This window comes from Ooceraea biroi, chromosome 5 (genome assembly GCF_003672135.1).
Source record: "Ooceraea biroi isolate clonal line C1 chromosome 5, Obir_v5.4, whole genome shotgun sequence".
NCBI lineage: Eukaryota > Metazoa > Arthropoda > Insecta > Hymenoptera > Formicidae > Ooceraea > Ooceraea biroi.
This window is the reverse complement of record NC_039510.1, coordinates 8,112,548-8,127,360: the sequence shown is the minus strand read 5'-3', so window position 1 is coordinate 8,127,360 and position 14,813 is coordinate 8,112,548. Positions and strand designations below refer to the sequence as shown.

General features: G+C 35.6%; 1 protein-coding gene and 1 long non-coding RNA gene across 6 annotated transcripts in view; one reads left to right on the top strand and one right to left on the bottom strand.

Annotated features, from left to right (window-relative positions):
* LOC105282231 (cytochrome P450 4C1) overlaps positions 1-11,689 on the top strand; it is a 47,883-nt gene extending 36,194 nt beyond the window's left edge. For 4 of the 5 annotated variants that reach the window (XM_026969563.1, XM_026969565.1, XM_026969564.1 and 1 more), the window contains 6 exons: positions 8,756-8,862; positions 8,925-8,993; positions 9,179-9,347; positions 9,445-9,507; positions 9,677-9,859; positions 9,969-11,689. In XM_026969563.1, coding sequence (XP_026825364.1) covers positions 8,756-8,862; positions 8,925-8,993; positions 9,179-9,347; positions 9,445-9,507; positions 9,677-9,859; positions 9,969-10,135 — 758 coding nt within the window. In that variant the 3' untranslated portion in view covers positions 10,136-11,689. The remainder of the gene's footprint in view (positions 1-8,755; positions 8,863-8,924; positions 8,994-9,178; positions 9,348-9,444; positions 9,508-9,676; positions 9,860-9,968) is intronic. The other variant, XM_026969566.1, reaches the window with a different exon arrangement.
* On the bottom strand, positions 457-1,461 carry LOC113561925. Its single transcript, XR_003406524.1, has 2 exons — positions 1,185-1,461; positions 457-1,067 (listed from the first exon to the last, which is right to left on the bottom strand). It is a non-coding gene; the product is annotated as an uncharacterized LOC113561925 (long non-coding RNA).
* Positions 11,690-14,813: the final 3,124 nt, after the last annotated feature.

Genomic DNA, 14,813 nt, shown 5'->3' with positions numbered 1-14,813 from the left:
ACTTACCGGATTACAGTACGTAATTCTCACGAAACGAGGGTTCGAGATCCACCAGGGTACGCAAACTGCCCTCTTAAGTTTTCTGTCCAGTGTTTTTAGCGCCATCTAAAAGTTGACCCTCCCCAATTTGAAAATACCTTGCCGATCGGTAAAATAGCATTATCGATCGATAAAAATGTGCAGTCGTCTCGTTATTCTTATATTCAATTTATTATTAAAATTTACTTAGGATAAAATTAAAACAACAATAGTGAAATGAATTTTCAAAAATATATTTTAGTTGGACGTATACAAATATATTTTGTATATGCATATGTATATTATACAGATATATTGACACATACGATATCATAAAAAACTTATAATTACATATAAATGAGAAAAGATGCTATTATATTAAACTTTTTAAAAATATGCAAGCTGCAGGTAAATTCTTTAACGTAACATCTATCTTTATATTAATACTGCTCTTCTACATTTAAAACATTAGAAAAGTATGCATATCCAACATATAGCTATTCATAGACAATTATATAAGTTACATTAGTTATAAAATGCCCTGTATGTAAATACATGATGTAACTTAATACATACAACATGCTGTGCAAAGTAATTAATGACGGAAATCGCGACATCATCTCTTACATTTCTAAATTAGATATCTCGATAGAAAGTGAAACATTTCATTAGATACACGTTTATCAATAAAATGACAAAAAAGTTGATAAATAAATGGAATATTTAAGACGCCAGAGCTAAAACAGCAATTTTTACTAACTTTGAATGAATACCTGCGTTAACGTAATGGCAACGTAATACAATGATCTAGTGATGCATATACATGCATTTCTCTCTAATGGATTGATTTGTACGAGCTGTCGCAATTGTGGCGATATTCTTCAAATTGGCAAACACACTCAAATCCAATGTTCCAACAGCGACACAAGTAGATGGAAGCCAATGTTTCAACAGTGACACAGATAGATGGAAGCCAATGTTCCAACAGCGACACAGGTAGATGGAAGCCAATGTTTCAACAGCGTTACACTGTTCGATGCAGTAAGAAGCTGAAATTAGAACAATAAAAAATAAAGAACTGTAATGTACTGTACTGAGATACAAAGAATCGAAGACGACATTCTGAATGTGAATCAACTTATGCGCGATAATATGATATTACGTACTATTTTTGCGTCGAACTACGCACTCGAAAATCTCACGTGTTCTCCCTTCTTGCAGATTGATGCGCCATATTGAATTTGACTACTTAGTTCCGATTTCTTGAGGGTAAACTATTAGATGGCGTTAAAATACTATACCAAAGTTTTCCATATGAGTTATTGAACATGAGACCCACTGATGTCTCGCTCTCGGATCGCTATGCGCTGCACGCATAGACGTATAATATATCACTCGCTCTCTCGCCCTCTCGCTCTCTCGCTCTCTCGCTCTCTCATTCACTCGCTCTCTCGCCCTCTCGCTCTCTCATTCACTAGCTCTTTCGCTCTCTCATTCACTCGCTCCCTCATTCACTCGCTCTCTCATTCACTCTCTCTCTCTCTCTCTCTCTCGCCCTCTCACTCACTCGCCCTATCGCTCTCTCACTCACTAACTCACTCGTTCTCTCGCAAATATATCTTTTCTCACTCCAACTTCTTGCACTACATCGCGTCGTACACTTGTCGTACACCGACCGGCGGAGATGCTGTCCGTATATCCGTGTGACTTACACATGACGGTCGGGTCGATAAGTTAGAGTTTTCTAATATAGAGCCTCTACATATGATTGTATGTGTGAGTCACACGGATATACCAACAGCATCTCCGCCGGTCGGTATAAACGGAGCTGCTGCCATCTCGACGAAAAAGAACGAACTGTACAAACGACGATGACGACGACGACGTTTCTTAAATGAAATTTTCCAATTTCAGACTTTGCATCGCCATATCTCCGCTCGTAGGGCACGTACAAGAAAAATAAAAACACTTTTATTATATAATTTGACCCCAAGCTATCCATTGAGCCTACTTAGAAGTTGATCCGTTCAGCGGTTATTGAGATCTAATAATCTGAGTGTCTACGAAAGCGTCGCTTCGCGTAAAAGAGTCACGGTGCGGTCTCGCTGCGCGTATACTTGGCGCGAGACACTACCGTGTCTCTTGATACGAAAATTTCGAGGCTACAATAGTTTTTGAATTAGAAGCGATCAAAGTTTCCCAATAATATTGCGTAAAACTCGCGCGCTCAGGCCGTGACTACACGCGTACCGATTTGTCATCTGTTATTGATTTTCAAGTCAGGTGATATGGATTTTTACTGAACAGCTGATTTTGTCATTGGTAAACCTTCGGAAAAGCGACCTCCTCGTAAAAATGAATAAAAATACCCAATTCTTATGTAATTTTGCCTCCTGAATACGAACATGAAACTTAAAAATGGCGGTCAAAACCCGAAATACCGCAAAATCGCAAAAAACTCTGAAAAACGCAGGTTTTCGCAGTCTCCGAAAATATTGATTTTAGAGGAAAAAGTTTCAAATAAAAAATGAAGATCTTGAAAAACTCTACAAAAAAGGTTATACGCATTTTTTGCGTAAACTCATTTTTTTGGCTGATATGTAAAAAAATAATGTTTAACACATTTCATACAATTCAATACACTGTATAAGGTATACATGTATGTTGTGTGTGCTTGTGTTCGTGTGTGTGTGTATGTGTGTATTCTTGTAAAGATCAGGACCCGTAGTTCGTTACTATTACAGTATTTTAAGACTCCAAACCCTCTCTAGAAGTGTCGAATGTTTCCAAGGTGTGCGCGCGTGTGGGTGCGTGTATGTGTGCGTGCGTGAGTGTGTATGTGTGTGTGATAAGAGTGCATGTTTTCAGGCATCTTGCGGATTATCAATCTGTCCATCGAAAACTTTCGCGAAGTTATGAATTGAGTTAGATTATATGAAAGGAGGGTAATTATTTACAATAAAAGATGAACAAGACGAAGGACGACCTTAAACAAAAAATCGGGGTTGGGTTGGGTTAGGTTATTTTTAACAGTAGTGGAGCCCCCCATAGGGGGGGGGGGCGGAACACACGGTATCCACGCATGTACTTTGCAAGACGAAGGATGGCCTTAAATAAAAAAAGCATTCTGGATACCGCAAAAATAGTTTTCCTTCATTTTGACCCTACACGCGAATAGCGCTTGAAGCAGCCTGTTGACTTTCCCCAAGGATGGCATGTTGTTTGCCCGCTTTGAAAATATCATAACTCCTAATTGTAGGCCAAAAGGAAGCTTTGTGCAAAGTTTGAACAAAATCAGAGGTGAGTCCCCTAATATAGAAATTTACCAAAATACTTAATAAATTAACCTAACCTAACCTAACCTAACTTAACCCAAACCAAACTGTGTGGTGTGTGTGTGGGTGTCAGTAACACACACACTACGATACTACTACATTCATATATGTATATATTTCATGATAGTGAAGCCCCGTCCCCTTTTACGCTTTCACCTAAGCGTATACTTTCCCAGGATATACTTTTCAAATTTATTAAATTTTTGGTGGATACGCTTAGGTGGAAGCGCAAAAGGGCGAAGCCCCGTCCTCTTCTGCCCTTTCACATAAAAAAAAACAAAACTTTGAGGTGATCCAAAGTACTGCATGGAAGTTACTATATACAAGTTTTCAAGCGACGCGGTAGCGTCGCGACGCCAAGTACATAAAACAATAAATAGCCGCATGAGAAATAGCCGCTTGATACAGCACTGGCGCGACATCGTCGAGGCGCTGCCAAGTAGCTTATTCGGAATTTACATCATTTGACAGGTCACATAAACTTGTGATTAAAATATCTCAGGAACTAAAGCCGTAATAAAAAATCTAACGGCACTTTTATAAGATAATATGGATGCACGCTTTAGAACGCGATCAATTCGAATTAAATTGGTGCAGGCAATCCTGAGATATTGCAATCGTTATGTTAAAACTGTGACGTTTCGGTTTTCATGGAATTCAGACCACTCACGTACGTATGCTCGCACAAACACATGCAAAGCGATTTTGTCCCTCAAGGTACGTTCACACATACACGTTTTAATTTCTTAACGAGCGAGCGAGCGAGAGAAAGAAAGCGAAAGAAAGAGAGTGAGAGACAGTGAGAGAAAGAGACAGAGATTATAGGTAGGACTATACTAGGCGTACTATAAATATAATACTTTGCTGTAGTGTTATAAATTATTTAATTTAAATATTAGTTAGTGAGAAAGGGATTGACTGCACCAATACCACGAACTTCACTGCATAACGTCGAGCGCTACCACATTCATTGCATAAAATTATAAAACTCGTAAAACTGATTTATTTGAAAGTAAAGTTATATTGTTAAAGTTATAATAAAAAATATTATAAATCACATAGAGAAATTTTGTTAGCAAAACAGAAAAAAGTATAAAATATATAATAATAATTTACATTATATAAAAATCAAAAGATTATTCTTAATAAAACTTATTACAAATTGCATCGGAGCGATGTGTTAGCATACAAAATAATTGATAATAAAACATATAAAAAGAAATTATGTAATACTAATTATATGTTCAAAAGAATGTAAAACTAAAATATAGTCAAATTTTAAAAATTTACAAAAAAGAGTGAGATCCCTAAAAAACCTTTTTAAAAAAATGAAAAATATATACGCCAAGTACATAAAAACTCCCAACTTGTCAAAACTCAAAACTAAATATGAAATCAATAATTAACTAGCCAAGTATCTAGAAGCAGTTTGAGTATTTTACTCAAACGTTTTCCATGCATACTCTTTTATCGCATAACGACATTGAAGTACTTGGCGTGCCCGAATCACATTAAAACGTCCTGTCCTATCTATAAGAGACACAAAATCATTTGCAAGTCATTATTGAAAATCATGAAGATACAAGATACAATACAAATCAAGATATTATACAAATTTACAAGAATACATGACCACTGCAATCCCGGCACGCCAAGTACTTCAATATCGTCATGCGATAAGAGAGTATGCGTGGAAAATGTTTGGGTAAAATACTCAAATTGCTTCTAGATACTTGGCTAGTTAATTATTGATTTCATATTTAGTTTTAAGTTTTGACAAGTTGAGAGTTTTTATGTACTTGGCGTATATATTTTTTCTTTTTTTAAAAAGGTTTTTAGGGATATATTACATATTTTTATATTGTAGATTTATTACATAATAATAAAGTGAAGAAGTAATCAAATTGATTTTTCCACGCACGCACGCACGCACGCACGCACGCACGCACGCACACACACACACACACACACACACACCACACACACACACACACATACACACAACATACATGCATACCGTATACAGTGTATTGAATTGTATTAAATGTGTTAAAAATTATTTTTTTACATAACAGCCAAAAACATGAGTTTATGCCAAAAATGCATATAACCTTTTTTGTAGAGTTTTTCAAGACCTTCATTTTTTGTTTGAAACTCTTTCCTCTAAAATCAATATTTTCAGAGATATACTGCAAAAACCTACGTTTTGCAGTGTTTTTTGCGATTTTGTGATATTTCCAGTTTCTACCGCCATTTTTAAGTTTCATATTCGTATTCAGGAGGCACAAATACAAAGGAAACAGCTATTCTTATTTATTTTTACGAGGAGGTCGCTTTTCCGAAGGTTTACCTTGTCATTTATCAAGCGACGCGATAGCGTCGCGATGCCAAGGACATAAAAAATAAGGTTCCGAGCAATGAGCATCACTGCATATACGAGCGTTACCAAATTCATTGCATAAACGTCGAGCGCTACCGCATAGCTTTATCCGGAATTTCACGTCACACAAACTTTCGATTAAAATATCTCAGGAACTACAGCCTTATTTAAAAATCTAACAGCATTTTTATTATATAAAGTGGACGCAAGCTACCGATTGCGACCAAGTCGAATAAGATTGGTGCAGTCAATCCTGAGATATTGTAATCGTATGCTAGAAATGTGACGTTTCGTTTTTCAGATTCAGATTATTCGGGTTCAGCCTCACATACGTATGATTGCATGCACACAATCAAAGCAATTTTGTCCGTCAAGGTGCGTTCACATATGCACGACTTATTTAATTTATTAGGAATTAAAAATGATTTTGATACATGAGAAAATTTTTATATGAATATAAATAAATAAAAATATAAATTGCAAAAATTATAAAAAGTTTAAATTTAATTATTTTAAATTCAACGACGCGGTAGCGTCACGATGCCAAGTAAATAAAAAAAATACATAAAACAAGGCAAAATTCGAACATATCCGATATAATAATGCTACAAATCTGTTAAATAAAGATTTATTTTGCAAGGTTAACTTGAAATTATTAAAATTCAAAATTAAAACTGTACTTACTGAAAAGATCTCTATTGGTTTGCATATATATAAAATTATTAGTGGAAATTTTCATCAAGGTGAAAGTACAATTGACGGACATTATACAAATATAATACGTGCTAAAGATACCGAATGGCAATTAATAAATGATTCGAAAGTGCAAAAGTGTAGTTGGCCTCGAAATGCATATATATTTTTTGCAGAAAAAAATACAAAAAATTTTACAAAAAGCAATGAGACCCACTAAAAAAACCTCACAAGGTGAAGAAATACGCCAAGTACATAAAAACTCCCAACTTGTCAAAACTTAAAACTAAATATGTTTAGTTGAGATAGAAGACTTTGATAGGAGATAGGTAGCTGGAGACGTGATTTCGATGTAATAGAGAGGAATCGATTCAAAGGTAGTGCTGTGAAACTCGTTGAAGTAAAGAGATAACGAAACGTTTAATAGAACGAAAGTAACAAAAGAATGTCTTGATACACAACTTGAATGTACTGATTCGAGAATAGAGAATACGTGCGAACGCGTTCGCTCTACTTTTCAGAGTGCTCATCACAAGGAATCGGGTTCGGCGATTTGACCGAAAGCAGGTAGGCATTGCGTTGCGAGAAGGGGAACGCAAACATATTCGCTTCTATTTGCTTCGCGATCAGCTACAAACAGCTGATTACGGCGGACAATAATAGCCTCGCGAGAGAAAGACGCAAGATCGACGCGTTTATTTCGACGTTCGCGTTAACAAAATATGAAATCAATAATTAACTAGACAAGTATCTAGAAGCAGTTTGAGTATTTTAGCCAAACGTTTTCTATGCATACTTTCTTATTGCATGACGACATTGAAGTACTTGGAGTGCCCGTAGTGATCGTAGTGGTCATGTATTCCTGAAAGTTTGTACAGTATCTTGATTTTTATTGTATCTTGTATCTTCATAATTTTCAATGACTCGCAAATGATTTTGTGTCTCTTATAGTAGGACAGTACGTTTTAATATGATTCGGGCACGCCAAGTACTTCAATGTCGTTATGCGATAAAAGAGTATGCATGGAAAACATTTGGCTAAAATACTCAAACTGCTTCTAGATATTTGGCTAGTTAATTATTGATTTCATATTTAGTTTTGAGTTTTGACAAGTTGGGAGTTTTTATGTACTTGGCGCATTTCTTCACCTTGTGAGGTTTTTTTAGTGGGTTTATGTATAGCGAAAACATTTAATTTTTTTAACTAAAAATTTAAATGTTTTCGCTATTCATAATAAATGACAAAATCAGCTGTGCAGTAAAAATCCATATCACCTGACTTGAAAATCAATAACAGATGATAGATCGGTACGCGTGTAGTCACGGGCCTGAGCGCGCGAGTTTTACGCAATATTATTGGGAAACTTTGATCGCTTCTAACTCAAAAACTATTGTAGCCTCGAAATTTTCGTATTAGAATTTTTCACTCTATTTTACCTCTAGAATACGCTATTAAAATATTGGACGGAGGTTTTGAGACACCCTATATACATATATATAAACAAATGGACTAGATGACGATTCAATCTGTATCAAACTGTATCGTAATACACTTACAAGGGAACATCGTGAATCCGAAAATTCTGATTTTGATGAAACTTTACACGCATATAGAGGGGGTTAATACATAAATTTAGACCTTTCAGTTACTGCAAAAACGGTGAAACGGATTCTAACGGGTGAAACCACCCGTTCAAATGTAGATCGCCTTTTTACTTTTCTCGATATATCTCGAAAATTAGTCGAAATATCGAAAACTGTTTTATACAAAAGTTTCATAATGAAAACGCCTCCATTTAATGACAGTAATACAAGTTTTTAAAATCATTTTGTCACAAATTTTTGAAAAAATTATTTTTTTAAATTAGTTTAAAAAATTTCAATAGTGTCATTAAATAGGGGCGTTTTTATCATGAAACTTTTGTATGAAACATTTTTCGATATTTCAAATATTTTTCGAGATACATCGAAAAAAGCCAAAAGTCGACCTACGTATAAAGGGTGGTTTCATTTCTTAGAATTGTTTTTTGGCATCAACCGAAAATTTCTAAATTCATGTATTAACCCCCTTTACATACGTGTAAAGTTTCATCAAAATCAGAATTTTCGGGTTCGCGATGTCCCCTTGTTAGTGACATTTAAATTTGACAGAACGCATAATCGCAGCCACGCGATGCATATCCTCTGCGAAATTAAATCAATTTATTTGTAGTGCTCGTATTATTTGCAATAGAGTACGAGTTGAATGTTGTTTCAATCAAACTGTGAAACACGAAAGGTGCGCTGCGAAATTGAAATCATCATGCACACGTTCTTCTGTTTAATATAGCTCGGAAAAAGCGACTCGCTATGCTGGACCTCCTGATAGCGGCATCGCGAGAAAATCATATAACCGATTTCGACATCAGAGAGGAAGTCGATACCTTCATGTTCGAGGTGGGTATTTCGTATATTCATGTTGGATCTTTTGATACACGATGCGTGTAATGTGATTATAGGGACATGAGACTACGGCGGTGGGAATATGCTATCTGTTGTTATTGTTGGCTGAGCACAAAGACATTCAGGTACTTTTTGATTTCAACAAGCGAGGTGATAGGAACGACTAATTAATCGCGTGGATTCAATAGACTGTTCGTTATGATTTCTATGAAAGTCAAGACATAAATGCGAGACTTTCCAAGATGCATTTCTGTAATACGTGAAGAAATAAGAATGATAGGAAACGTTTTGATTAATATTACTGATGCAGGATCGCGTAAGGGCTGAAGTCGATAGCGTGATGCAAGAGAATGGAGAGAGATTCACTCTGGCAGTGTTACAAAAGCTACCGTATCTGGACAGATGCTTGAAGGAATCATTGCGATTATATCCCAGCGTGCATTTCATATCGCGACTTATCTCGGAAGATGTAACATTTCGTATGTAATCGGTCACTCTTGCTGTATTATTGCTGTCATGCGAATGTATCATTCACTGTACTAGCAACACAAAAGAATTACAATATGAGCATTTCAGCATTTTACATTATGGACGAAATGTCGTACAGTTTAATTAAAAAAAAAGTTAATTTTGCTCAAGGTAAATTATTTACATAAATTATTTACGTAAAGTATTTACATATGTGTGCTAAATATAAATAATCATCAAATTGTATCTTTTGCTTAGATGCAAATTATAGATTACTACGTGTTTATATTTCGCAAGTTTGGACGAGATCGCATCTCATTTTCTAAACTGCGTTTTTCAGAAAAGAAATATGTGGTGCCGGCTGGTACGGTAGTGCATCTCAATATCTACGGTGTCCACAGAGATCCGAATTTCTGGCCAAATCCAGAAGTGTTTGATCCAGATAGATTCTTGCCCGAGAGAAGCCAAAATCGTCATCCTTATTCCTATCTGCCATTCAGCGCGGGACCACGAAATTGCATAGGCAAGTCGCGGACCTTCTCATTCACTTACGAATGAACATTCATAAATAAGAAGAAAGAAAAACGATCCGCTGCGAAATATTTCTGATACACGTTACTAATTAATGACAGGTCAAAGATTCGCTTTGCTGGAGATGAAGGCCATGATAGCTCCGCTATTGCACAGCTTCTACCTGGAACCGATCGATTATTTGAAGGATCTGAAGATAAAAACTGACTTGGTCCTACGACCTGCATATCCGCTTCGTGTAAGATTTGTCCCAATCCAAGATACGTAATCATGGAAAGCGAATTTGTATTTTATCGGTGTAGAAATCTTACGGATCGCTGAAATAACGAACAACTCATTCCAGCACTATCGCATTATGTAATCGACATAAAACCAGACGTATTATGTATATAACTATACGAGAATATATAGGATATTGAAAAGACTCCTTTCTGTCCCCAGTATATTCATTAATCAGTAAATCCTTTTTATTATTAACCAAACCTGGCTATATAATTGATGATCAACATACAACGTTTTGACTATTGTTTTTGATCCTTTTCAAGGGTGAATAACTCTTATAGCGTGACAAGTCATTTTCTAGACATAAATATTGTTGTGTCCGGGTCGGTCACCCGGTGCAGTACCGCCGATCGTCGCAGCTGATAGTCAGCTGATGGTCAGCGGAGCAGAAGACGCGAGTCTCTACGCGACGCGGTCTCCAGGGAAGAGAAATAATAAACAAGAGCGAACGGAGAGTTGAAGCCCGGCGGCTGAGACAGCTAGACGTGTTGCGAATAAGCGCTTGAATTGCTACGCAGTTGTACCGTTATTGGAATAAAGCGTGTTTACTCTAATTCTCTAACGCGAGTGTTATTCCGCGAGTATGCGAGTGAAAGTGAGCGTGTGGTGCGAGCGAGTATCGAGCCGGAGTTGGCACGGACATAACAATATATATATTTATATGAATGAGTTCAAGTAAAAAGGAAGTAATTAAAGAAATAATAACTAACTAACTTACCGACTGAAAACGACCTGTTGTAAAAAGTAAGATAAAGATTTTCAAGGAACACGTCAATAAACACCTAACGATGACAAGTTACTGATAACCAAGACAATAAATAAAACTGTGTTTTTCTAAATGCTATCGCTACATAGGACAAGCTATGTGTATTTCAAAATAGTGTTATATATACATGGCAATTTTTTTGTAAATTGATCGAATTATTATGTCTTTTAATATAAAACATTTCTGCCATTTCTCTTTTTTTGTAATGATTTTCACAGAGACGCTTTAAATTCCATCTAATGTTATCACTCATTCATTAGAATTTATATTATTAATTGAACTCATTCACAAGAATTTAATTTATATATGTATTTCTAGAAAATGACTTGTCACGCTATATAAGAATTATTCACCTTGGAAAGGACCAAAAACAATGGTCGAAACGTTGTATGTATGATCATCGATCAATTGTATAGTCAGTTTTGGTCAATAATAAGAAGGATTTATTAATTAATATATACGATACTTATCATTTTAATTAAGCTGACTTGTTTGTTTTGAGATGTCTTAAATTGTTTTATTGAGGCAGGTGGTTTATCGCGTCACTAATTATACAGCGATGTTACCATCATAGCAACGTGAGCATACGGTGTTAGAGTGAGCATCTTATATATTCAAATGTTTGTTGGCGCTCGTAGAGGCGCAAATGCGCGAGTAGTTTTTTTAGCAGTTCAGTTGTTTCGTTCGTTCGTTCGTGAAGTCGAGAGTAGTACGCGAACCGAGTCGTACATGTATAAGCGGCAAAATAAAATAGTTACGAGTTTTGTGATATTACTCTGTGAGTTTTGTCTCTACCTCTCCATCAAACATAACACAGTATATCCATATCAGGCTTCAACATGTTTTATAGATTTTAGTTAGAAAAAGTTGAAGAAAGATGTTTTTTATATAATCTGTCGGACGACAATCTTTATTATTACATATATTTATGATGGAATTCTTGTTTGTTGTAGAATTACAAAAATAAAATTACGATTTTTCAATTGTCACCTGCTATAAGATTTGAACACATGCACTGATCTTAAAACATGTACTTATCTTAAAAAGATGTTTATTGTGCAAACTATATCAAGAAAAAAAGACAGCATTAGAGTAATAAAGATTTGTGTGAATAAATAAAATTTCTCTTGAAACAAATATTAAATTAATTGGATAAAATATAGATATAATTATATACCCAGTAAGCAAAATGATAACAACATGCGCGCAGATTGGTAGCAGATCCGATCAAAATCTCAGATCAAAACCATAGTCATGTGTGTCCACATTAAGCTCAGGATCTGCCGACAGAGCTTGCTAACAGGTAATGTGAGCAGATTGGCAGCAGAAATCGCGCAGAGTCTGTACATATAACCTGGTAGTAGATTGTCAGCAGATTGAGAGCAGAGCCTGCGCACATAACCTGAGAGCAGTTTGACAGCAGAAATTGAGCAGACTCTGTACATGATCAGCTGTTAAAATAGCCCCTAATCTATACTGCTATTTAAATTGCTATTTTTCTTTATTTTCAACGAGAAAGAAATACAAAATTGAAAAGAAATACACAATAATAAAAATGAAATATATATCCAATAAACAAAATGCAAGAAATATGGTTAAACTAAAGTACATTTGGCTTGATCTGACAGTTTGTTGCATAATCTCTCTCTTATTGTTAATTTATTCTAAATTAATTTATTAATTCTGAATAATTAATTTAATATAGTAGTACAATAGTTAATTTATTCTGAAGTCCGAATTTTGCTTTCGAACTTCAGATTGCTTGCGACATGCGTGAACTACATGGACGTTGTCCATGGGAGCCTCTGTGCCGCAAGTGCAAAAATTCTCAGAAAAATTAATATTATCATGCCAAGGCGCATATATTAACTTATATAACTGTCAGGCTAAATCTTAACGTCGAGTAAGAAGAAAAGCTGCAGATCTTGTTCGGTTTCTGCTGCCAATTTGCCGTATAGATAGCTGCAAATCTTGCTCGGTTTCTGTCAACAATCTGACTTCAAGCCATGTTTGCAGATTTTGCTCGGTTTCTGTTGCCAATCTGCTCACATTGCCCGTCAGCAGACTTTGTTGCACTTCTGATAACAGTTTGATAACATCATCTGAAAGAACAACTTCTGTATGAAATCTGTTGCCTTTCTGACATCAAAAATTTACTGCACTGACGCTGCTCAGTCCTGTCTCAAGTCATGTCAGTCAATGTCACTGCTGTATTATTGTTTAATTAAAACCTCAGTTTGTCAAGTAATACGTGCTTCTTCAATTATTTGAAGCTATTTCCAACACTCACACATATTGATAGTGTCCCGTTTTTCACTACTACTTAATGCCTTCTACAGCCCTAAGTTAAAGTTTTTTTTATAATCAAAACAACAATTTATTACTTATATTACAGTGTATTATAGATAGTACATAATTAATATCTCAAAATCAAGAGTGACGAAAGAAATGAAGGAAAGACGGACAGCATTTTACATTGTCCAATATTGTGATTGTAATGATTCTCGGTGTATTACTGTCATGTGCTATTATGGCATTTTTGTATTATTATCTTTTATTATTATGTTATATTATTATATTATTATGTTATCCATCTTACACGGATCTTTAGACGACTTATCAATCTCATTCCGGGCCCACCAATGGTTCCAGTTATCGATAACCTTTTTACTTTATTATCGCATGGTTCACGAGGCAAGTAAAACGTTGCATAAATTTTCACTTTGACAACTAGTGCACAATTTGTCTATAAAAATTGTTTATCACCGTAATACACAGTAGAGAGATAAATACACAGAACGTAGTTACATGACGTATTTGCTGATAACGATACTTGTTGAACTAAGCTTCTTACAAGGGAACGTTCCTATGGTTGTCGCGGGTTTCAGAACCAAACTATGTATGCGAGTCTGACCATTATTTGGATACCTGACGTATGTCGTACGAGTCCTGAAAATTTAAGTCGACATAGCGCACGTCGTTAACGCAGTTCGAACTAATATTACTGCTAACGTAAATCATGACTCCAGCAATAGTAGTGAAGTTGTTGGCTGATGCTTTCGGCTTATCGGAGGACACACCAAGTCAAAAGGATCTTATCATATTTGAACAAATAAAAAAGGATTTGCTTCTGGAGGAAATCATTGTTGAAGAAGTAAATACACTTATTCTTAATGACGTATCATCTGATGAAGAGGAAACAGTAAGCGACTTTGGAGATGAAACAGATACTCCATACGATTAGCTAATATCGCAAAGCGAGGAAAGCAGTAGTGATTCATCATACGCACCATCACCAAAGAAATCGCAATCCACATTTCCGGTAGGATACTTGGCGGATGCGTACAAAATCTGGACTAAACAACCAAGGGAGAAAGATGGCAACTTCGATCCTCCTCATCTATGTCCTTCAGGTTTGACTCTTCTCCTAGAGCCAACTTCAACACTGTTTGGCACAAAAGAGAAGAATAAAAAACAAAACTGTGCTTCAAAAATTTTAACAAGGATTGAAAATTCCTAGTCATAGAAAATTTCTTCTGCAACAGTTAAATAGTGAAGTGTTCGATTATTTTCTTCAAATGCGTACTAAAAATGCAATTATTCACGACAGGACAATTAGGCTTTGGGCAATGCAAATAAAAGAGCGCATTGATCTGGAAAATAAATTAAATTTCAAGGCATCCGAATCATGGATCAGAAAATTTAAAAAGCGAAATAAGATCGTTTCTCGGAAAATAACCCATAAAGTTAGCAAATCATGTTTCCAGGAATTAAGCGATTGTGAGGCAAAAGCGAAAACATTTGTTAATAATGTGCGAACATTAATTGAAAAGTACAAGATAAACGATGAAGATGTGCTTAACGCAGATCAGTCGCGCTTCGAAAAAGAACTTCGATC